General features: G+C 40.1%; 3 protein-coding genes across 4 annotated transcripts; 2 read left to right on the top strand and 1 right to left on the bottom strand.

The window, feature by feature from the left end:
• Positions 1-137: 137 nt before the first annotated feature.
• Positions 138-6,799, top strand: tnfrsf1a (tumor necrosis factor receptor superfamily, member 1a). Of its 2 annotated transcripts, none has more exons than XM_018682742.2 (10): positions 138-298; positions 2,431-2,535; positions 2,656-2,764; positions 2,900-3,025; positions 3,144-3,293; positions 3,441-3,519; positions 4,434-4,486; positions 4,835-5,013; positions 5,115-5,232; positions 5,380-6,799. In XM_018682742.2, exons 2-10 carry the CDS (start codon positions 2,467-2,469, stop codon positions 5,679-5,681), a joined length of 1,185 nt encoding a protein of 394 aa, XP_018538258.1. In that variant the 5' UTR covers positions 138-298; positions 2,431-2,466; the 3' UTR covers positions 5,682-6,799. The 2 variants fall into 2 exon arrangements, with proteins under 2 accessions (XP_018538258.1, XP_018538257.1); XM_018682741.2 differs by having other exon boundaries at positions 5,112-5,232.
• A 119-nt stretch (positions 6,800-6,918) lies between these two features.
• Positions 6,919-20,291, top strand: plekhg6 (pleckstrin homology domain containing, family G (with RhoGef domain) member 6). The gene is made up of 15 exons (XM_018682738.2): positions 6,919-7,588; positions 9,489-9,708; positions 10,518-10,652; positions 10,915-11,052; positions 11,679-11,774; positions 11,907-11,957; positions 12,240-12,389; positions 13,540-13,650; positions 14,751-14,900; positions 14,999-15,133; positions 15,908-16,027; positions 16,141-16,273; positions 16,365-16,480; positions 17,159-18,702; positions 19,851-20,291. Exons 1-15 carry the CDS (start codon positions 7,569-7,571, stop codon positions 20,029-20,031), a joined length of 3,300 nt encoding a protein of 1,099 aa, XP_018538254.1. The 5' UTR covers positions 6,919-7,568; the 3' UTR covers positions 20,032-20,291.
• A 127-nt stretch (positions 20,292-20,418) lies between these two features.
• On the bottom strand, positions 20,419-23,440 carry LOC108887353 (lymphocyte activation gene 3 protein). The gene is made up of 8 exons (XM_018682739.2): positions 23,262-23,440; positions 23,037-23,157; positions 22,658-22,878; positions 22,168-22,428; positions 21,743-22,057; positions 21,387-21,641; positions 21,143-21,264; positions 20,419-20,816 (listed from the first exon to the last, which is right to left on the bottom strand). The coding sequence occupies exons 1-8, from the start codon at positions 23,311-23,313 to the stop codon at positions 20,721-20,723; spliced, it is 1,443 nt and encodes a 480-aa protein (XP_018538255.1). The 5' UTR covers positions 23,314-23,440; the 3' UTR covers positions 20,419-20,720.
• Positions 23,441-24,274: the final 834 nt, after the last annotated feature.

The raw sequence follows: 24,274 nt of genomic DNA, 5'->3' as shown, positions 1-24,274 counted from the left end.
CCAGCAGACTAAAAGGCGCTCAGCTGTTTGGATTGATCTTCAGAGTGAATTAACAGTGAGTGTTTTTTTGCCCACAGGTGCCTTCTTGCCAAACTCTGCCTCACAATTCCTTGAAACTGACTCGTGACACAGCCATTTCCCGTTTAAGACCGCCTCCGCAAGTCGGTCTCAGCCGAGAGGGCAACGGCAGCGTCGCTCCGCTTTCAATAATAAAAAAACATTATACTGAAGATAAATTCATGTCGACTCATGGACCTGAAGTAATGAGATATTCTTCGGCCTAACAGTGGTTGTCCAGGTAAGTGACGGTAAAATTCCTGAGCACCCTGTGGGAAGGGGGAGATAGATATCTTAGTTGAGACTGTAGTGGGCGTCAGTGCGGTGTCTTGTGTAGCTAAAACGAAACCAATGAGGCAAAATTATAATAATAATAATAACTGTCAAATGTTGAGTGTAGATTTAGTTAGTAAATACGTCAACCTTACTTGTAAATACATTAGTCGTCAGGTTAACTCTTGAAGGTCTTAAAGTAACTCAAGTTTTCGAAGAGTCGTCTAATCTCAAAGCCTCAGAGCGACAGGGAAGTTCGGGGTAAAGCTGCCAAACAAGTGGCGTATTTCATGTGGGAGTTGTTTAAACTGTCAATAAATCACCGCGTTCATTGTGTATCTACAGACCACAAATATAATGATAACATAACCATACATTCATATTTGTTTTCTATCATTGATTTGAAACGCCCCCGAAATTTACTTAAAAGGCTAATTTATGGAAGTGGAAAATACATCATTTTTCGAGACCACCCGAAACGACCCTGTTTACATTCACATATCATGAAAACTTCAGCCAAGAACTTAATCAAAATAAATACATGCTTACATCTCAGTTGGAGCTAAAGGTAAGTAAGCTGAGAGAAGGTACACAATACATAAGAATAATTCAGTGACCTGTACTATTTAGTTAAATAGTTAATTCATAAACATGGTCTCTTGCTCACCTTCAGTCGACCCTGCAGAACAGTGAAACCTCAGCCCCCTCCCCAATCTAATGGTTACTTACTTTAACCCACAGACCTGTCATCTGTCATTTGAACTATTTTATTATTAGAAAGTAGTGGCGAAATGTAGTTTTATGGATTATCCTTGGACAGAAGGTTGTTTTCCAAATGTAATTTTTCGGAAATGAAATTCCCTCAGTGTCTGTTGTACTTGGTTGGCAGCAGAAATCTTGAAGATGAATGTCCTAAAACCACAATGAGACATTCTGAATGTGGGCGTATGTTTGGCTAGTGTGGCATCATAAATGTTTTAATCCTCATTACACTAGGATGCTAGTGCTTTTTTTTAAAAGAACCTTTTGCAGCAGTCTTGATTCTTGTTGGGTTTCATGTGATAAGCTTTGCACAACTGGAGTTGAGCATTTTCAGCCATTCATCTCTGCAGATCTTGTGAAGCTCTGTCAGGTTGGGTCAAAACTGAGGATTGGCAGCCGTTTTCAAGTCTCTCCAGTGATGTTCGTTTATATTCAAGTCAGGGTTCTGACTGGCTCACTCAAGGACATAGAGTTGTCCCTAAGCCACTCGAGTGTTATCTTGGCTTTGTGCTCAGGGTCATTGTCCTGTTGAAGAGTGAATCTTCAGCCCAGTCTGAGGTCCTGAGCGCTCTAGACCGGTTTTCGTTCAGGATGTATCTTTTGTCTGCTCCGTTCAGCTTTCCCTCAACCCTGCCCAGTCTCTCTGTCCCTGCCTCTAAAAAACACCCCCACATCACGATGCTGCCACCACCATGCCTCACCGATAGGATAGGAATAAGTGGGTGATGAATGGAGCTCAGCCAGAGAGACCATCCAGTTCTCAGTCACCTCTCATACTGAGGCCCTTCTATTCCAATCTCTCAGTTTGGCTGGTTGTCCAGCTCTAAGAAGAGTCCAGGTTGTTGAATTTATACCAGATGGAGTCCAGTAAGATGTAGAAAAGGGGTGTAACAATTCAGAAACTGAGACCGAAACCGCAATACACACATCCACAATCTCGTGTTGTGATGCAGGAAGATGGAACCATGGCTGGAAAATCAAGGCCTGAACTGACCCCTGGATTTGGAAAATCCACAGCCCCAGTGTAGAAACATCTCAAGATGATCGAGATAAAGAGGAAGCCCCTGAGATAAATATTTAGTGTGGCTTGAGGGGGGAAAAAATTTATGTAAACAATTTAAGCATAAGGCTGCAACAGAACTCTTACTTTTTACGACATGACATAAACATGAATTCATGTTGATTTACCAGTCAATTTTAGGTCATTTTAGGCATTGAATAATGACTTTTATCCAGTTGCACCGAGAGCATACTCTTCCATCATTCATCAAAACTGTAATATACTGTATATTACTTCTTTGGCTGTTGGCTGTATTTTACAGATTGTTTACTTTGCAGGTGGCTTCAGATGGATTGATTTAAACCTGCAAGATAATGGAGGGAGCTGGGCCCAGAGGAAGACGGAATATAACAGCTCCTGTGGGCACAATACTGCTCCTCGTGGTGAGAAAAAGCTCAAGTACTTCACAGAATACTTTGAGATTGCAAGGAGACATGAAAAACTGCCCTATGATGCATAGTAAATGTTTTCTTTGTACATTCATTGTATGTTCTGTTTTGCAGTGCATGTTCATTCCCGCTTTGGCAGCATTACAAAGTACTGTGCAACCAAAATGCAAATCTTGGGAATATGACAATGAAAAGGGACATTGTTGTGACAAATGCCATGCAGGTACAGAAACACACATGACACACAGTAGCATGCTCATTACTAGAATGGCATCACACAGGCAGACACCTTCTTCAACTATTCAATCAGTTTTATAAGGTTATGACTGTGTTTACATGTGATGTTGATGTTTTTCAGGTTTTAAGCTTTTAGAGGTGTGTCATGGTGATGGTCAGAGAAGTAAGTGCGTGCCCTGTCCTGATAGACAATACACAGACCAGATTAACTACTCCCCCAACTGCAGAAGTTGCAGCACCTGTAAAAGTAGGATAACATTACCTTTTCCTGACTCAGTTCCATGTCTTGGATTCATCATTGTTGCACCAATTAATGGTTTGCTCTGTGCACTTTTTCTCTCTTTTCAACCTTTCCACAACATCAGAGAATGAAATCCTGACAAAGCCATGTGGGAGAAGTCAGAACACTATTTGTCAATGTAAAGACGGTTATTACAAAGCTTTCATCGACTCAGGAACGTACGAGTGTCGCAAATGTACAAAATGTGGACCTGACGAAACAACAATAAAAACCTGTAAGTTTTAAGATATGAGTGCAAATTAACTATACTCATAACGCTCAGTCATGTCACGCAAAAGCTTTGTCTTTATCAATTATTAATTATTTGGATCATCAAGTGTTTCCTCTGTAATTCCTTTCCTACAATTTCTCTTGTGCACAGGCACACCAGAACAAAACACTGTTTGTGAATGTAAGGAGAACTACTACAGAGTCATGAGAAAATGTGAACCCTGCAAGAGGTGAGTATACAATTGTTGTTTGTGTACATGCATTGTTCTCATCCCACTGTTTGGGATGGTGTTATTTCAAGTTACTGATGGGGAAGTTGGTTTATTGAATTGAAACTTGCAGCACAGTTCCGACTTTGTTCAGTCTTTCCATTTGTTTGCAACAGAAGAGAGAAGTTGTTCACTAAAATGGGTTACTGGTGTTGCAACATTTAAGAAACAAGTGCTCATTTTGTTAAATACACTGACTCTTGGGCTCCTGTTTCACCCCCAAATATATGGCCCGCTGTCTCACTGAGGGAGGAGAAAATATATGGACAAAAATCGCTCCTGTGGTCCTACAGTATAAATTTAAACCAACAGGGTGTGGTTGAAATCTACGATTTACAAACATTAACACTTTAAAGATAGAGAGTAAAATGTGGTAAAGGTTTTTCCTAGTTAGGCAAAACAACATTGCTTGGTTAAAGATCTTAAAAATGGGAATCACTAGTGAAAATGTAATCATGGCAGCCTGTGATCTCTATCAGGTTATTGCCCAAAACCCCTGGTATTAATGAGGATTGTGTAGGTGGACAGACACAGATATTTGCCTTAGATGGAAGAGGAGAAGGAAGGGGAGCCCAGAGGAACTTACAGCTCATAGATCCCACAATCTTTTGCTACAGTCATGTTTACATAAACACGTTAACGTTAGACATTAATAGTAACTGTGACAGAACCATTATCTCTATTTCAGTTGTTGCCAACTTCCTGTGTGGTGGTAACTGTGAAACCATGCTTAAAGTGTTGACATGCAGTTGTTTAAACTGCATTTCATATTTGCTGGTGTTAAAAAGATGTCTCGGCCTTCGTGTTAATCACTTCCTCTTAAGATGTGCTACTTCCTCTTCATCATTGTGAAACGTTCTCTCTGTTCTCCACAGTTGTGGCCCTCAGTGCAGTCAGCACTGTACACCTTCTGTTCAGAATACAAAAGGTGAGCCCTTTTATCTGACATATGATTGTCAGGCCTGCTTGACAGATGAATACACTGATTTCCAGAATAACAATGGGTTTGCTACACAGCTACACTGAAACATAATGTGTGAAAATGTTGAAATAACTGGCTGTTCTACTGCTTGCCCAAATTTGCATTTCACATCATATTCAAAAGGGCTTAAATTTAATTCCACAAGCCCTGAAGAAACCCTAAGAAAGAGTGTTTTTTTTAGATGTGCCTTCTTTGTTAGGTTTTATTACAACAGAGTGTAGTTTAGTTGGTTTAAAAACATTATCGCTTTTTTAATATGTCCATGTTCACGTCTTTTTTCCTCTGTCCCTCCAGATCCTGATACCACAGTAAATGAATTCCCTGTAAACATAATTATTGGAGTTGGAGCTGTGGTGCTTGTGTTGTTTGTGCTGGCGGTTCTTGTCACCTACATGGCTACAAAATGGTTTACCAAGCAGACGTTGCTACAGCCATCCTCCCAGCCGTCTGATGTTTCCCCAGACTCTTGCGAGGTACACTGATCTAACTATGTGGTTACTTTTCGCGACTGGAAGTGTAGTACGTCTACATAGTACACCTACAGTGAAGTTGTTCTACTCTTGTTTCATAGCAGGTCCTAATCAGTGGTGAGGAACCTTTGGACAACAGCAGTGTCAAAGCCATTCCCAAAATCCCTACGACTGAGCAGGAGCCATCCAATCTGCCAGACTGTGTCCCCCTTGAAATCAATAGTGAGTGTATCCTATGCTGTGCATAGCTGCACACACTCTTGACCAATGGTCCAGTGTGTGTTGGCTCAGACATACAACAACCTATTGTGCTAACTCTTATCTCTTCCCCTCAACACACCCCTCCTGTCTTCTCTCCCCCCTCTGCAGTCTCTGACCTGATCTACACAGTACTGGATCTAGTTCCCGTGCTGCAGGTAAAGCAGCTGGTGCGTATTCTTGGTGTGAGGGATACAGAAATTGAACAAGCAGAGTTGGACAACAGATCCTGCCGGGAGGCTCACTACCAGATGCTGCGGGTGTGGGCTGAGAGAGGGTCACATGTGGGCGGAGGAGGGCGACGAGGTGGAATGCTTCACCGGCCATTGTTGCAGGAGTTGTTAGACAAACTGAGACAGATGCACCTGGGACGGGCGGCAGAGGAGCTTGAGACAAAGTATGGCATTCAGTAGTCCTCCCAACACGAGCCAAGTGGAATAAAATGCTTATTAAGCCAAGTATTATTCTCTTTAGAGACTATACAAAAAGACACGGTGCTACCATCAAAGCAGCAGCAAACCAGCATCACTGAACACTCTACCTCTCTTGCGCATCATCCACTGACAGGACATGGTCAAACTATGAGAGGCAGCGATCAAAATGTTCAAGGAGGGATAGCCACTGAAAGTGGAATTTGGCACTGAAAAGTTCTACTTTGAGCAATGTATATAACTGCAAATATATATTTTTTTAATGTTTAAGGAATAGTTATTTTGAGGAATAGTCTCATTTTCTTTCTTTCCAGTAGTTAAATAAGGAGATTGATATCACTCTCAGATCTGAGAGTTTCATTTCATCATCTAACAACTTCACCAAAAGATGTATATTATAGTAGTTTTACTGGAAATATGAGTTAGTAATATTCTTTATGATTTCATATGGAGGTGATCACTTGTTATTGTACATGTGGCTGAATCAATTTTAACTGAACAACAAACTATCACTCCATTCTTTCTGCCATATCCGCAGCTATGTTTAAACATTATTGCACACATTTTTTATTTTTTATTTTTAGCACAGGGAAGTTACAATTAAATAGTTACTATTTAGTCTGTACCATAAAGTTAACTAGTAATGTTTTAAGTAGTTCCTGTTTATACTTAAAAAAAAGAGAGAGACCGAAAAGTTCTGGTCTTCTGTATAAAGACTTTATGGGAACAATAACAAACCTAGGGAATAGTTCATGCTGAGCATGGACCAAGACCCCAGCTTTTCACAGCCTAATTAGCATTCTTTTAAGCCCCATCATACAAGCATTATTCATTACTGTTGGACAAAACAGGACACGCCTAGTCTCGGTCTGTCTCAGCCAAGCAACTTTTATAATACCAGTTCCAGCCTGTAGATTCAGATATGAATCAGTCACACACTTACAGACTGAAGACGTGTCATTCCTCAGCACTTTTACCCCCTGAAACTATATCAGCTTTTATAATACAGAAATGTTTATACAGTGGACAATCAACGATACTGCTAAACAGCAGGAATGATCTTTTAATATATAAACTTTTAATAAATGTGTCATATATCATTATGCGTGTGTCTGAATTGTACCATAAATGTGTCTGGAGGCTTCAGGCAGCTGTCATTAACAGGCTGAGAGTGCATGTTGAAGGAGTGTGGATGAAGTATAAATGTGAAAAACATCTGAGTGTCTAATGAGGATGTAATCTTGTAAGCCTTCAGGCACGCAGCCAGTCTACATTCTAACATGAAGCCTTAAACATTTAATCACATTTGTAATGACATTATATTTCTTATAGATTTCTTTTTTGTGACCTGACTTGAACTTTTCATCTTTTTTTCCCCTTTCCTGTGGCTACATTCTTTCGGCTTTTCCTCTTCCCCATAACTCACTTCTTTACTGCATGCTCTACTCTGTCCTCCATTTTACCTGATTCTCAGGGCTGATTTGATATCAGTGCCTCTCTTTCTGTTATATAACGAACAAAAACAGCTGATGCTCGATATATAAGAACACACAAGACCTCTTTTCCCCCCTCTTAAAACAATTTCCTACTGTTTGCTTAGGGTGATCAATAAGCCTGATTGACATGAAACAACAATGGATCACCCTGACAGAAATCAGTCACCGCCTCCGCTCCACTAAACACTCTTAACTGCGACACATTAACCAGCCGTGAGCACTGATTTGTTGGCTGCAGAATCCAGTTGTTCTCGTTGGGCCAGTTGCAGAGGGCAGGGGTGCAGGTGAAAGGAAGAGAGGGAGGGACCCATCTAGGTAAAGAGAAAGAGGAGGAGAAAGCTAACAGAAACCAAAGATGACTGTGTGAAACGAAATGGATTCAGCCAAGCCCAGGTAAAGTCTATCATTTTAACTATTATAAAGCATACATGATCATTTAAGGAGGTACAGGAGCACAGAACATTTGGTCTTCACAGTAAGTCACTTTCATGTTAAAGCTGTGTTAACATGTGGATCTGTGGACTGTTCTTTGGCATTTGATTTGTTGATTTACTGAGGCTATAAACTACTACAAGACCTGTTTTTATTGACCTTTTATCAATCTTTAAACAGGCCAAAGTGTTACAAGACAAATGTAATTCTACCTCAAACATCTTTAGTGTCTTACTGTGGGATCAGACAGTGATTGTAAACAGGTATGACACTGTGATGAAAGCAGCTGCGTCAGTCCTTTGATGTTTGACTGTATAGCATGAGCAGATTAGTACAGTGTTCCTGACTGCAGTATGTTTGCTCAAGTGAGCATCTTTGCTCTTCGTATAACTTCTAAAACTCTGTAAATGTGATTGTGAATACCATAGCTGTAATCCCATGCTTCACCTGTGTTGCATTAGTCCTGCTATTTTGAAGCAACAGCACTGACCCAGCTGTGTGAAAGTGGTATTTCTCCAATGGCTGCAGCAGTAAATTGTGAAATACTTCACTGAGATACAGTAGATTCCTGAGAATGGAGACACATTCTTCGCTGTAACCTAAATCTGTAGGTCTGTGATGTCAAGTTTGTGGGAACTAATGTCAGATGAATTAAGGTGTGACACTACGGCCTGCACAGCTGTGTAACTGGAGCTGTAGCCATGTGAAACTATCAGTGTCCTGTTGAATCGGCACGGTAAGATGCAACAGTTACCTGGTTACCTGACACACTCCTGGTATTTACTGTGTCTATGTGATAGTGTGTAGAGAGTCAATGAGCAAGGCAAATACATGGAGTATACATTACTGTTACCTCCTTTCTTTGCCCCTAGATTTTGGATGCTCTTACTATAGCATCAAATTATTTGAAATGTAAAAATATCTCATCACCACTTTTTTGTGTTATTTCTGTTTTGTAACTTCTACATGATGCCAACTTGCCTGTTTGACATCTAACTATTTGAAGGCTTTTTGAAACTTTTGTGCTGTATAAATAAAATTTCTTATTAACTGATTTGCTGAAATCATGCAAGACAGAATAACAAAGCAAACAAGACAAAAATCGTGTTTATGTTTTTTAAACTTCTCTATTTCTAATCCTTGCTTCTTTTGCTTGTGTGTTTCTGGATGATCGGTGCTCTTGTGATGATTTATCATGGTGGTACACAGTGTACATTCTTACAGAAAATTGTAAGGTGATGTTTATTAAATCCTCATGTGACCTCAAATCTTTTCAAAATGAAAAATAAAACTCAAACTGGGCCATAAATGGCATTATCTTTAACATAAGTTGAAATAGTTTTAAAGAGGAATCAGTCATATAGTCATGATGGTCTGATGCTGATTACTGAGTTTATCTTATGATTGTTTGTATTTGTGCTGTGTTTTTGCTGTTTGTGTATTTTAAAGCCCAGCTTGAGAGAAGTATTGCTAACTAGCTATGGGCATAAATTATGTGATATGTGGCACTGGTTTATGCACATATCTCTTTAAAAACAAACATTAAATTCAAATAAAACAAGGAAAAAGATTGTCCATGGTTGAACTGCTCACAACCAGACACATGTCAGCTGTGACATGCAGACAAATCAGTGTTTTTAGCACCTTAAATGAAGCCATCTAGTGGATATTAGTTTGTTCATGTAGGGTTTATAAGAGCTTAGCCTTAAAAAGGAAAAAAAAAAACACACAATATTCCTTCCATTCTGTCCTCCAGTCTCCATGACTCTCTTGTAAAGCATTTTCTTGTAACAAACTACTCACCTCTTCAACCTCACACACCTTATTTTGGCAGTGAATAACGCTGTGTGCTTATCTTCAGCCTTTCCTCAAAAGCACCAAATGTAAATAATGGAGGGGGAAATGAATCACAGCTGGAAGACGGATCTGTGCCGTGGAGAGACGGTGTGGACGGGGAGAGGCAGAGGGACAGTGAGAGCAGAGAGGCGGATGTCAGCGATGGGACGTCGGCAGCTGCAGAGATAAACCATCACCACAAGGGGTCAGCAGACAAAAACAAATTCGGTACAGTGGGCTATCAGGCAAGTGACTTTAGACAGAAATTACATTTACAGTGGTGGACTTTAATCAAGTACAGTTTTGAGTTATTTTACTTTAGTACTTCCATTTTATGCAATTTTATACTTTCACTTCACTAAATATCAGAGGTAAATATTGGACATTTTGCTTCACTACATTTATCTAACATGTTGCTTGATTATTTTTCATACAAAACATCTGATAAGCCTCTAAAATGTGGTGCATCGTTCAGTGAAAAAAAACATCCTTGTTTCAAGTATAGAAGTTTATCTTCTTTTTCATGATTATAATCTTCTTTATTTGTTTGTAGAATATATTTTAAATTAAAAACAGGTTGAAATATTCTCACTTCACTGCAAAATAAGATTGACGTACTTGTATATTTAACAGTTCAGCACTTTCAATTAGTTCAAACCAGCTTTATCTTGACCAACAAAAATGCTGTTTACAGACTGATGCATACTAACACTATAAAATCACGATATGAAATGAGCCACTTCATATAAAAAGTACTTTTACTTCTGTTACAGTACATTATGCTGAACATGCTTACTTACTGTACTTACATTTAGAGCACTGTGGGAGTATGTTTATTTCACTGTACTTAAGGATACATCTACTCAAAGTGTTAAAACTACTGGGAAATTCAGAGGAAATGCTGCTTGTGTTTTACATCGTCATGTTCACGGAAAACTGGCTTCTTATCTTATCTGTTGAATGTTTGTTGATATAATCTTTAAAATGTTTGCATTCCTCCAATATGCTCACACAAAATGCCCCACTTGAAATGTACAAATGTTTGACTTTCCAGCGGCGGACCAAGCAGAAAGTTGTGACTGACTTTTCAACACTGAGTAAAGGAACGTCTGCAGGAGCCAAGCCCAGAGCGGCACTGAGACAGGTCCTGTTCAGCCAGGGAGTGTCTGACAAGAACCCAGCGTCTGAGGTATTATGTTGTCTCCCGCTCATCACACTACATGCTGACTGGCTTAGAAACAGATACAGACTTGTTCTAGCTGTTTCCGCCCACTCAAACAACTGAACCAACCGCAGCAATACTTGTTCTGCTCCACTGGCATACTTTTAGATATAACGACCGACCACAAGTATTCACAATAACTGTTGATGATCATTTCTGAGGAATTCATCATTACATCAGATTTTCCTATCTCTCTGTCTTTCTGTCTCTTTCTTTTCCGTCCCGTCAGGAGCGAGGTCAGCTGGATGTGTTAAAGCAGGATCTGCAGGCCTACGCTGTGCCAGTCAGTCTAAAGTGGAGATGGAAGGAGGAGAGTCTGGGAACAACACTCGAGAAGAACTGGACGGAGATAGTTGACTCTCATGCAGTATGGGAACTTTCTTTTTGTCAACAAAGTCCATTCAAAGATCAAAATCTCATTTAACAATGACTGTATTCTACTAACAAATGTTGCCTATGTAAAGCTTTATAAAGCTTATTCCTTTGTGCCATAGAAATCCATTGTTGTGCAAAAACTATTTAAAACACATCACTAAGTCACACCACTGCACTGGGAGACATGTTCCTCCACTGAAATGAAGATGGGCACTGCAGTTTATTTTGAGTCAGAGCACCATCCTGTTGCTGTAAATGCTCCCTGAAAAAATGCAGCAAAAATGCACTATTTCCTCTTGTTTATGTGATATGTAAAAAAAAAACTGAGTGCCAAGCTGTTTCAGGTTATAAAGGTATATTTCCGTGACCTGTATGTTAAGATTTATACCTTTAGGGATTGGAAATGAAAGCAACAGACAGATCTGAAAGTACTGAGAGATAAACTAAATTTTTTCTAGCTTAGATCTTTTCATGGAATTTGTTGACAGTGAGGAAATGCTAAATGCTAAGTGCTCCTCCTGCTGCTCTTTCTACTATGCACTTAGCATCTCTGATAGTTGTCTCCTTTCCCTCCTCTTTCCCCCGCTCTTCTTCTTCTGTCATTTTTTTAATGGTCAGACCATGTCTAAGATGCAGAGACACCAACAGGAGGCGCTGTGGGAGTTTGTTCACACTGAGCTCACCTACATCAACAAGCTGATTATCATCAAAGATGTAAGATGTCACTCTCTACCTGCTGTCATAGTCTTTTAAGTCTTTTAAACGCCACATTTCTTTTTATGTATGTCTGAGCTGACAAGGGATTTTCCACAGGATGTTTAACAAAGCTGTGTTTACTTCTCGCAGTTGGTTATTGCAGCCCTTGTCAACCTTCATCAGCATGGATTTCTCCAGGAGGTCAGTCTGCAGAGTATGCAGCCTCATCTACACTGGAAACACACAAACACGCTGCACAACAAACTTAATTTACATGCCTATTTTCCACTGTTCTGCATACCACTGACATAAATTGACTGACACAGCGAGAACATCCGCTTGAGCTGATACAGAATACAACAGACAAGTACAAATGGAAATTGCAACACAACACATTTCCACTGAGAGGATGGAAAATAAAGCAGGGGAGTCTAACTTTAACACTATAATTTTTATTTTTGTTTTGACTCTGTCCGGTGACAGGTGACCCCTGAGCTGCTTTTCTCCAACCTCCCTTCCATCCTCAGTGCACACCAGCTGTTCTGGCAGGAGGTGATTTATCCCATGTTACATGATGTCCGGAGGACAGGCAAGCCCTTTGACCCCATGAGATTAGAGGCTGGTTGCCTGCAGGTAGGCACTCACTGTCTGCAAGATAAATTACAAGCACATTCATGGGTGTGTGTCTGTGCATCAGTGAAAGAAAACAACTATGTATCCATACCCCCTAACCATGACTTTCTTTAAAAAAAAAAAAAAAAAAAAAAGCCTTCTGTGAGCATGTTCTGTGAACATGCTTTTAGTGTTGTTTCAAATAAGTTGGGATACATTTTCTGTATGTTGCTTTGAACAAAAACATCTGCAAAATGAGAAAGATGTAAGTGCATTTACTCAAGTACAACACAGTACTTTGTGGATGTAACTGAATATTTGTATTTTCTGCTCAGACTTACAACACTTATTCCACCTTGTTCATTTGACAGCTGTAGTTACTACTTACTTTGCACAATGGGATTTTCAAAAATCCATTTGTGTACAGTATAAAATATAATGTACGTTTGACCAAAAAATAATCTACCCAACAGCACTGTTGAAAAAACTTAAAATAACTAATGTTATTTTAAAATAAAAAATGTAGGAATGTACTATATAGTATAAGTATAACTGCTTCACTAAAAAGTAAATTCTCACATATGTGCAATGCAGGATTCACGTTTCCACATTGTACTTGTGTAGGTTGCATAGCCGATGTTGCATATTGGCCTTTGTCATGTCACAAAATCATCTCGTACGTCCACATCTTATCTTAGATTTAAGGTGAGCACAGAGACACTTTCTCCCTTCAGCAGATGAATGTGAAAATAATCTTCTAGTGTAAAACTCTGCTCGTAATTTACTCTGCACTGTGAAGCTCAAACATCCCAGTAAATTAGCATTAAGCAAAGAATACGCATTTGACTAGACGGGGACTTGAAGAGCTACAACATTAAAATGCAGCATACATTTAATGCATTGATAATAATAATAATCCAGTAACCTAATAATAATATAATATTGACATAGGTCATTCTGCTGCATAATTAGTGCTTTACTTTTAACATTAAGTTCCTCATTTAACATTAAGATCCTCAGTGATTACTCGTAATGACAAATCAATCTTCGGTCAAATCAATTAAATCTGATCTTCATGTATAAAACTGGTAAAATTTCAAGTGCAGACCCTTTACTTATAATGGCATACTTTTCACATTGTCATTAATCATCCTTTTCTTTTTGTCCTCAGTTCCATGAGCGTTTCTCCTCCTATAAGCATTACTGCTGGGAGGAGGAAAACAATCTCGAGTTCACGCGCAGGCAGATGGAGAGCAACCCACATTTCCTCACTTATGTTCAGGTACAGTGAAGCTGCATCCATATGCATAACATACAACACAATTATCACCTGAATGGAATTAAATGTAATGACTAACTGTTTTGTTATTAATTGTGGATTGTGATACTTTCATAACTCTGTGGGCGACCTGTCATAGCCACTTCCTTCCGGGCAACCACTTTGTCACACCAACGTCTTCTCCAAATGATTCAGCTTCAACAGTGCTTTGAATTTCTAGTGCACTAGACTGAATGGAGAACATTTATGGGAAAAGTGAGTGCAAGACAAGAAAACTGTCCTGCAACACTTCATGCACTAGGTCTGGAAAAACAAACACAGGAATGATCTTTTTACTGCATTACATAATGAGCGTTTTTGATGTATAAACATACCACCCTACAAAATTAACAAGGGAATCTTGTGTATATAGCTAGAAACTACAGCTATACACCATATGTGGAAATTCAGCATTCAACACTTTTTCACTGATGTCATACCCTCACATTTAACAACCTGAGTGGGAGGTGATATGTTTTTGTTTAACAGTTAACAACACATTTTACCAGGAAATGGTCGTTGGTGGGTGTTCAGGGGTCTGGTCCTCTGAATCATACAAAACAAAAACATGTCACGTACCCCTTGTGATAGTTTTTGTTTTGGTACGTGGGGTTTTATTTGTCAGGGTTTTGAGATATCAGTCTTCTGTCACCCTCCGCAATACACTGGAGGTGAATGGAAGAATTAAGATCAGGGTTTTGCAAATTGAATTTTCCAACCTCTAAAAGTAAAACCAATTAGCTGCACTGACTAGATATAATTTAGGCTGCTGTAGGATGCTGTTTGGCACAAATTTTTAATTAATTACAGATGGTTTTGTCAAGGTTTGGTTAGCTCTAGACCACAATGCAGACACAAAGGCAGGCTGACTTAGAGATGTCACTTTTAATAACAGATAAAAAAAACAGAAATAAATTGATAAAGAACGGGAGCTGGTACATACAGTATAGTGACTGTTGTGATGAGGAATGAGGAACAAGTGGGGAGACATCAGGTGAAGTGGGAACCTTTCTTCTGAAAAGCACCAAGTTAAGGCCACATTCTTGTGTTTCTGTGCTATCCAGTGGGTAGAGACTCACCCTCAGTGTGAGCGGATGCGGCTTGGGGACATGCAGGCCAAACCTCATCAAAGGATCACAAAATACTCACTGTTGCTCCAAGCTGTGCTCAAAAACACCCCAGACTCTCAGGTGCAGCAGATACTCAGAGGCATGGTGAGGATCTCACACTGTCAAATCATCAGATCTGTTTGTCTACTACAGAGCAGCAAAACTCACACTGATGCACACTAAACCATCCCTCCTCTTTCCAGTTGTCCAGTGTGAACAGTTTCTTGGAGAGTATTAATGACTACCTGAGGCTGAAAGATGAGGAGCTCGCTCTCTCCATCTCTGCTCAGAGGGTGGAGGGATATGAGGTGGAGGGAATAAATGAAGAAATTGACAAGGTAACATACTTAATTCTTGAAAACACCTTTGTAGACTTTGTAGACCCTTTTAAAAACTAAGCTGGGTTGTGTGTGTGTGTGTGTGTCTGTCTGTGTGTGTGTATTCTAAGTGATGGAAACAAGTAGTCTCAGCTACATCAATGAAATTTACATCTGTCATAAAGAAACCTTCAACAGAAGCAAAACAAACACTGAGCCTTGTACACAGAAAACATTTTGACATTTCACATTAAGAAAAGTACAGGTGTAAATAATAAAAGTGATGACAGTTGAATTCCATTTAGCTGCTTCAGTTTCATGGTCCTGATATTGTGCAAGTTGGCCCACTGTCACACTGTCATGAGTTACTGGGACACTTGAACAGAACAGAACCATTGTTAATGTTATTAGTAACACCTATGCTTCTCATATTATGAAAAATGTCCACTGTGAAAAAGGCCTACAGAGAGGTACATACTGCAAAAATATATTATGTAAAATAAAATGTAATGTATAAAATGTGCCTGAATAATGTCATTACTCACACTTCCCAGGTTCTGCAGTTTTTTTCTGCTAATAAGTCAGCAATGAAACCACACAATATAATACACACACAAGCCTGGGTAGAGTGTTTCACAATACAGTCAAATATTTACAAGTTCAAGGAGCACCACGCCTTTGTTATATCAGTGTAGGTGTCAGACTATAATGTACATATAGATTTCTGTCAACATAATCTGTTATCTGCTCTAATGTGCATTACTTAAGATTACTCATGATGGATTTCCTTGACAGCACGTCAGAGAGATCTGCCAGTTTGACCTGACGTGCCCCATCAGAGGAGTGGGTCCTGAAGTTGTACGTAGGCTGCTGCTGGAGGAGAACTTGAAGATTCGGGACAGAAAAGACAGCAAGGTGAGCAGAGCCTGTGCACTCAGTAACTGCACGTTCAAATCTACCTCCTCAGAACATCCTTTTCATTACCTTTTTTCACTTTCTCATGTTTCCTTGCACGTAATATGATGTAGCTGGAGGTGGTGGCTCTACTTTTCTCAGATGTGCTTCTAATGACCAAAGTCCCAAAGAAAGGAGAGCGGCTGAGAGTGGTTCGACCTCCTCTGGCCCTGGACAAAACTTCTTGCATAGCACTGAAAGATGGCTGTGAGTAACATCTTCTTAAAGATACTGAGCCAAGACAGCTGTATTCTACGTAGATATATTATAGATCCCATTATCATTCCTCTTCTTTCAGGTTCATTTGTTCTCGTGGAGGTGGGTGAACTTCAGAGTACTATGAATGTCTACATATTTGCAGCCAGCTCCCCAGAGAGATGTTCTACATGGGTCTCCACGATCCACCAGGCAAAGGTAAAGTTTAGAAGGGATAGCAGTCTCATTTAGCTTTTAGCCACACTGGAAAGGTGGCTTTAGAGACGGTACTGTTGTTCTATTGGTTGGTTGGTCTGTCGGTTGGTTGGTCAGTCAGTCCACCGCTTTGGTCCAGAATGAAATGGTTAGATTGCCATTGAATTTTGTACAGACATTCAGTGTCCCCAGAGGATACATCCTGCTGACTTTGGTAATCCCCTGACTTGTCCTTCAACACAAACAGAAGGTCAAGATTTTCACTATTATTCAGTGAGCTGAGTTTTCCTCTGGCACCATCAGGTTGACATTTTTGGTTCATAGTAAAATGTCTCCACATGATTGGATGGATTGATGCAAAATTTGGTTCTGATATTCATGTCTCACTCAGGATGAATTTTTCTCACTTTGTTGACCGTCTGGCTTTTCCTCAGCTGTATTTCATGTTAAGTACTAATTATCATATTTTATCATGTTAACACTCTAAACTAAACTAGCGAACATGGTGAATATTACACTGATTTAACATCAGGATGTTAATATTGCCACTGACAGCACAAAAATCTACTGTGTTGAAGTACAGCCTCCCGGAGCCACTAGCATAGCTGTAGACTCTTATATCAAACAGTATTACAAATATTGTTTAATTCTCTATATTTTATCTCAATTTTATGTTGTCAGGAAACACTGATGAACCTGAGACAGATGGAGAGAAACAGACAACTTGAAAATTGGAAAATCCAGCAGGAGGCCAAACCTATTACAGAAGCCAAGACAGATGATATGGAGACAGAAGAAGAACCTCTTATACAATCAAGAGGAAGTTTTGTCGATGAGCTTACTGAGGAACTTGCTATCCCCCAGTCAATAAATGGGATATTGTCATCCAAAGAGGCAGAGGCACAGTATGAACCTGCAGATGATATGGCCACTAACATTACTGGACCACCTTTTTGGCAATCCCAGCCCAATGACAAGCCCAGCAACAGTAATCGTAAATCAGTTCGTAGGAGCGTTGCTGGTCGCCAACAAGCAGTGAAAGGATATGAATGGATAGAAATGGGGGTGAGAGGAGATCAAGATGGACACCATGGAGAAGAAGAAGAGAAAATAGCTGAGTCTCCGTTGACAAATGAGCGATGGGTGAACTTTAATCACAGGACACAGTCTGCCCCTAATCTGGATCTTTTCATGTCTAATACTGCTGCAGATCCATTTAGATACAATACAATTGGGCCGCACAATCTTTTACTAGGTGGATTACCAGATGTTGACTATCCAACAGACGAAGAGAGCACTTTACAACTTCCTTACCAACCAACAATGTCCCAGGAGAGGCCTGAGTTTCAAAGACCACCAGGAGAAGGAGGAATATCAACAAGGAGAAATTCCCAGTACATCGGGAGAAATTCCAGCTACAGCCAGTCTGGAGACATGGAGATATTTCCAGAGGCTTGGGTGATCTCAAAAAATTTGAAGTCGCCAGGGTTACGGAGGAGGAGGCCAGTTACCATCCATGAGGGCCCCTCAAGTCAGACATCCAAGCAGGTCTTCCAGGGCTCGGGAGACACTTGGGCTGCTTCAAATAACTCTTCCTCCAACTCTGACTCTGACTACAACATGAACATGAAGAGAAACTCTCTTCCCTCTGGCCAAAGCTCAGATTCACACCGGGTGCTCAAACTGGGCTCCCTGAAGCCCAACCAAGGCATGTTTTGGTACATGCATGATAGAGTCTCCCCAGATCCCCAAACATTGTCTGAGCCTGAGCTGCCTGATCTGAACTTTCATGGCAAAAGGCCCAAAATTAAAACTCAAAGGAGTGCTTCAATTCCTAATATTGTAATTGAGGGAGGGCATGGACCTCGTCTGCACTCCAGTAGCTTGTATACTTTACCCCAAGAAAGAGATACACCTTTTCCCATGTCAGGACAATATCCCAATGGACACCCCTCACCTCTGGAAGGCCTTCTGGAAAGAGCCAAAGGGAGACAGAAGGAGCGAGATGGATTAAAGAGAGAACAAAACCTGAAAGTATCCAATTTGAGGTCAAGATATCCTCCTCCTTCCCCCTCATTTTCCACCACTCCTTCACCGTCGCCCAGTGAAGGAGACAGAGACACAGAGTGGGAGGAGGTGCACCTCGTAAGACGCAGAGCCCTCACAGTGAGTAAAGGATGGAAAGAGCAGCTGGTAGATGGCGATGAAGATGATAACAGGAACAGGTTAGTGTGACAACAAGTACCTTCATGCAATAACTGATTGTGTAATTAATTACATGCCATATAAAAAACAAAGAGAACAAAAAGTAAAAAGAGACACAACTGGGACAGGTCTCAAAAGATGACATTTAAATTACATACCCCCACTACAATGCTAACACAAACACAGCAACTAAGGGCATTTGTCTAGTTCAGGAGCCAACCATTCAACTAATTAAAAAGTGAAAAATAAATAATGTTGATCAATTCATTAAAGGTTAATTGTCTAACAAGTGATGGTCATAAGAACAAGAGCAATAGAATAGATGTTACATCTGAAATACTTTAAAATAATTAAAAATACATCCAGTATCAGAGAAAACATGCAAATATCACATGTTGCTCATGAAATAGATATGTGACTCAGGAGTGACATATCATTTTATTTTCCCAGTACAAGCCTGTGACTTCAGCAGTCTCAATCTTCGTGCCTCACAACAGGAACGTACCTGGATTTTCAAGATTAAAGTAGAGATAATGAAGATCTGGAAGCCACAATTTTTGCATGTAGAAAAAAAATTGCAGCGTTAAATGTTCAAATGGCTCGAGTAATTGGGAAATTCATTAAGATGTCAAATCTCTACTTTTGAAATGAGTTTTCAGTGAGGAGTAGGCTGGTAATGGACAGACTGTTGTATGAGAATGGAAACTTGAAATTGCCCTAATGTGTTTTTTTCACGTTTCTAACCACAACGCTCTGTACGCACTCAAAAGTTTTAATTAACACGTCGAATGGACTTTCCACCTCATATGTGATTTGTTAACATTTTTTGGAATGTTTTCAAAGATGAGATGAAGTGTTATACTGCTTCTTTTATTTAGTTTCTTCTGCATTTTGGTAAATAGCTAACCTATTGAATATTTTATGGTTAGACTACAACTGTTCATGCCAATATTCCTTACTGGTGTTTTATACTCTTTGCCAACACCTCATGACTAGCATTTAGTCCATACAAATATAATAATAGAATTAAAATGTACTGGCAATCTTGAGGCAGAGTGGCAACTCTGTAAGGAGTAGTCTTAGACAATTACAATATTTAGCAGTGGAGACATTGTGGAACAGTAAATGTTAAAGGATGATAGGTTTTGACCGCTCTCTCTCTGTTCAGTGTTATCTTTACAGAGGGTGTAAATGTGGACTGGCCAGGCTGGTGCTTTGACGATGATGAAGTCATGGACCATTTGCACCCTGGAGGTGAAGGGCTTCTGGAGGGCATCAGCCGATCTTTGACCTATTTGGATATTCATGAATTTCCAGAGCAAGAAGACGGGGAGTGTAGTCAGGTGTAGCTCTGAGGCTGCACTATACAAACTGAAGGGCAAAACTAGACTGTCGAGATCACAGACGATCGTATCAAATAACCAATGTGAACTTCAGAGGGACAAATTGACAAGGACAGCAGGCTTTTTACAAAAACAGGATGAACAGACTTTACCGGATGTTGCAGCTCTGCAGACCGTTGAAACAGGTCTTCACTCTGAGTTTATGATCACTGTACAATACTGTAATTCATTTTAAGTAAGCATTTTTTTCAGAATAATATGTGGTCACTGTTTTGTGTAACATAGTGGAACTTTTTTTTATGAAGTACTGTATATTTTATTTATAGCAGTAACAATTTTCTTCTCTCATTTGGAGAGCCTCAGATTGTACATTATGTAAAAAATAAAACCAGATTTATTTCTGTTAAATGCACTTTATTTAGAAAACATTTTGCTCCCAATATAATATACATGCAAACAAATCCTCACATAGAACAATTAAAAACATTTACAGCTGAAACAAGGGTAACATAACATATAACATCTCAGTTATATTTTTATTAAAACAATGACAACAGTACTGCTACAACGTCTGCTATTAAAGTATCTACAAAACCTGTGCAAACAAAAGTCTCCCAACATATTGCAGGTATGAAGATGACAGATTTCAATTTAGCACTTTTTTCTTCCTGCGATGCATCTGCCTTAACATGTCTTTATTTTTTCACTCGGCTCCTTTCTCTCTCCTCCCGCTCATTGGAGATGGTGTGAACAATCGTCTCCAACGCAGGGTACTGAAGGATCCTTTTCCTCTGTGGAGTGGAAAGAAAGAGGTGCAAAGTTATTAAAATAAGCAGCGTGAAGTCGAATTTAAAATCTAATGTATGAATGCCCACGTACGTAGGCTACTCGTAGGCCCACATTTCAGTCAAAAATCTGTTAATGAGATAAGGTCCAGCAAGACTCATGCAAAGTATTTTCAGGAATCAAGTGACTTATCTCGAACCAGAGACAATAATCTCCCCTTTTTCAAGATTTTGCATCTTACATGAAAAAAAAGAATTAGTAAGAATTCTGAAAACTGAAATAATCCCACAAAAAACCCCAAGATTTTACATTAAAAACCACAGGTCTTTACCCTTTGGTGGTTCTTATACATCTGAGCCAGAATCAGCAGCAGAACAAGGAGAAGAAAGCTGAGCCCAACCACGGTGGCGGTGTTATGTGAGAAACCTTTTGATTTTTGTCCACTCAGACCACCTGTAAAGAAAAGCACCAGAAGAAAGTCAGATATCAGCTCAAAATATGACATTTTTGTGGACATCAATCCAGTATATTATTAGTAGAATTAAATTATAACGCATAAAGCAGAGTGAACTTACTCATCTGTTGAACTTGGTATGTTACGTTTCCCAGAACGCCAACTTTGCTGGAGAACCGACATGTCCATTCCCCCCAGTTCTCCTCAGACCCCTGGTCAATATTCAGAGTCTTCCCCTTCTGGATGGACCCAACTGACTGGGTGCCATTGATGTCGTAGGTCACATGAACCCATTCATAGTCAGTGACTTCACTTGCGTCGGACAGTTGGCAAGTCAGAGTCACAGAGTCTTTTTTCTTCGACAGGCTGCTGTCAACTGAGAGAAAAACAAACAATAACAGTTTATTGTATTTTTATAAAATACATAGATTCAGTGGATTTTTACTCAAGTTTAAACTGAATCCACAGTGAGCTTACTTTTGGCGACGATGAGTTGCATATTTCTAGCCAGTCTTTGTCCTTGTATGGTCCCAGAGCATCTGTACTTGCCCTCATCCTTTAATTCAACCTCTTTCAAACTGGCAGACTTATCCCAGGGCAGCTGAGAGGGCTGAGATTGAGAGAAAGAGGGAGGAAGGCGACTGAAAACAGGTTTAGATCGAGACCCAGGTTGCAGTTTCTCCCAGACTAGTGAGGAGGGGACTAAATCATGGGAGAAGACACAGGGGAGTGCGACTGTAGATCCCACAGCAGCGTACACCTTGGTGTTGTCATCGGGTGGTTGGATGATTCCTTTAAGGGAAATAAAGAAAAAGGTTTTAAGAACATCTGCCATCAAAAATTATTATACATCTCAGTTTCTTATGATATTTGACTCCTCTGGCCGCTCTTCGGTGTCTCACCTTTCACAGACAGAGATGCTGAAGCTTGCCCCTCTTTCCACATGTAGTGCACCAAACAGGTCCAGTTTCCTGTTAGCCTTGCAGTTGCCCTCTCCTTCACAACATTTTGAGGAGTGACTGTTCTTAAGGTGGTCCCAGATTGACGTGCAAATGGGCTATTGTTCAACATCCACTGGACAGCAGCCCCATTAGGCCAAGGAGTCACATTACAAGTGACTGAAACATCTCTCCCCCATACAGGAATCAATGGAGAGACGGATACTGTGAAGGACACAGGCAAGGATGAGGTTAAAGACATTATTATACGTCATCAAAGCTCATTTCTGATACAGGAAATCACAGGCACTCTTACTATGAGTCTTGGCATGCGCAATCAGTACCTTTTCAATATCTTATTGGATAGTTGACTTTTTCACAATGGTTTAGCAAATTCATTGAGTGGTTGCAGTGCATGTGTAGTCATTCAAAAGTGTGTGTATAAGTTTATTACCTGTAATGATTCTGAGCATGACCTTATTTTCAGTGACCTGGTTTCCACACTCCAAGCTGCAGGAGTAAAGGCCTCCGTCCTCCTCCCTCACATCGTTGATTTGCAGGCTGTAATCGCCTTTTTCAAATAGGGAGTGGGGGCATCGTACGCGCGAGGCCCCTTTCTGTGCCCAGCTAGACCCCCAGTACTGCAGACCGCTCTTTTGCTTCCGCCAAACAGTGCTGTGGTAAGAGGTGTCACAACAGTCCAGTGTCATCGGCATATAGATACACTTTTTTGTTTTGAATAGAGCAATTTGAGGGTATTTGGGAACTGGACTGGTGACAGGGGAAAACATCATGGACAAGTGAGGAGTAATAAGTAAAAAGTTTTGTCTTACCCTTTGTTGGCTTTACTCCAGATGATGGCAGAGGGAACAGGTGATGTGGAGCTACATTTACAAGGTAGTACAGCCTGAGAGCCTGCCTCAGCAAAGACCTCTGTTACCTCACAGTGAGCTCCTGGGGAAAAAACATACAACATTTGTTGCATAAAGTTTGCAAAAATCTACTCATCTAATGTACTTTTTTGCTCCAAATTAGTGTTAGAAAAATCATAAAATTACCTGTCATAAGAAAGGCAATCATCCCAAAGATGAAACACTCCAACAACATCATTTTGCTGTTCAAATTAATCCACAAATTCCCCTGTGATCTCTTTCACTCTACTGAATGTGTGTTATTTTCCACTTCCTAAAATCTGTCTTTCTCTTTCTTGACGTGCTCTCTGATGTGTTTTTCTGAGTTGGGCTGATATATATGAGCGCGTAGGTGCTGATGTTGGTGGAGGGGAGTGTCTGGTAGTTCCTCTGCTGATCATGTGACTTCAGCTACAAGCCAGGCTTTGATGCGGTCTGAATTTATCAGGGTGGAAACTATAAGACAATGCAAACAGGGTGACCCACTTCCTCCCACGGATTCTCTCTACTTCATCCTGTTCCTTTATTCACATCAAATACACTCTAACAGAATGTAACATTATTCAATTTGTAAACCAAAGCAGACAGAAGTTAAAATGTATCACATAGGACCATAAAATCTGTAAAACTTGCATCTGTAAAATGTGTTTGAAATTTGTTGTACTGCAAAATAAAGCTCCTTTTTAGAAATGCTTTTGTGCCAGATAATCAGTAAACTACATTGTGATTATTCTCCACGATGCGGTATATGTTACTTGTTTACAAATATTTTCTGTGTCATTCACGGAAGTTCTAGTTGTTGCTTTGAAACTGAGATAGAAAAACTGCTACGCCAAACCACTCTGTCCTTCCTCCGTCACTGCCAGTCAGTTGCGTCTACAACTACTGGTTAAACTCTCAGCTCTCAGCATCACCAACATCATCAGCATCACCAGCATGGGAACAAGGCCGTTCAGTAATATGATGTCTCCTTCTAATGGATATTCATGAAAGTGAATCATCCCCTCCATTCTCGCTTCTCTACTTTCCTTGGCGTCAATTCTTATAGCACTGCCACTACAGTAGAAACAGGCCTACACTGCCAGTCAAACATTTGCTTAACACCTTACATTTTAGCATATCTCGCCAGCAAAGGGATTGTGATTCACTGTAAACACCTT

This window comes from Lates calcarifer, linkage group LG15 (assembly GCF_001640805.2).
Source record: "Lates calcarifer isolate ASB-BC8 linkage group LG15, TLL_Latcal_v3, whole genome shotgun sequence".
NCBI classification, from domain to species: Eukaryota; Metazoa; Chordata; class Actinopteri; family Centropomidae; genus Lates; species Lates calcarifer.
Note: the sequence above shows the minus strand (reverse complement) of the source record. Positions and strands in the feature narration are given on the sequence as shown.

Coding starts and splice junctions, on each gene's coding strand:
- plekhg6 (XM_018682738.2), top strand. CDS start 7,569: ATGGATTCAGCCAAGCCCAG. Junction 11,775..11,906: donor AGCTGATTATCATCAAAGAT/GTAAGATGTCAC, acceptor TACTTCTCGCAG/TTGGTTATTGCAGCCCTTGT. Junction 12,390..13,539: donor TAGAGGCTGGTTGCCTGCAG/GTAGGCACTCAC, acceptor TTTTGTCCTCAG/TTCCATGAGCGTTTCTCCTC.
- LOC108887353 (XM_018682739.2), bottom strand. CDS start 23,313: ATGATGTTGTTGGAGTGTTTCATCTTTGGGATGATTGCCTTTCTTATG. Junction 22,058..22,167: donor AGCATCTCTGTCTGTGAAAG/GTGAGACACCGA, acceptor TTTCCCTTAAAG/GAATCATCCAACCACCCGAT. Junction 21,265..21,386: donor ATACCAAGTTCAACAGATGA/GTAAGTTCACTC, acceptor TTTTCTTTACAG/GTGGTCTGAGTGGACAAAAA.
- tnfrsf1a (XM_018682741.2), top strand. CDS start 2,467: ATGGAGGGAGCTGGGCCCAGAGGAAGACGGAATATAACAGCTCCTGTG. Junction 3,520..4,433: donor AAATGTGAACCCTGCAAGAG/GTGAGTATACAA, acceptor TGTTCTCCACAG/TTGTGGCCCTCAGTGCAGTC. Junction 4,487..4,834: donor TTCTGTTCAGAATACAAAAG/GTGAGCCCTTTT, acceptor CTGTCCCTCCAG/ATCCTGATACCACAGTAAAT.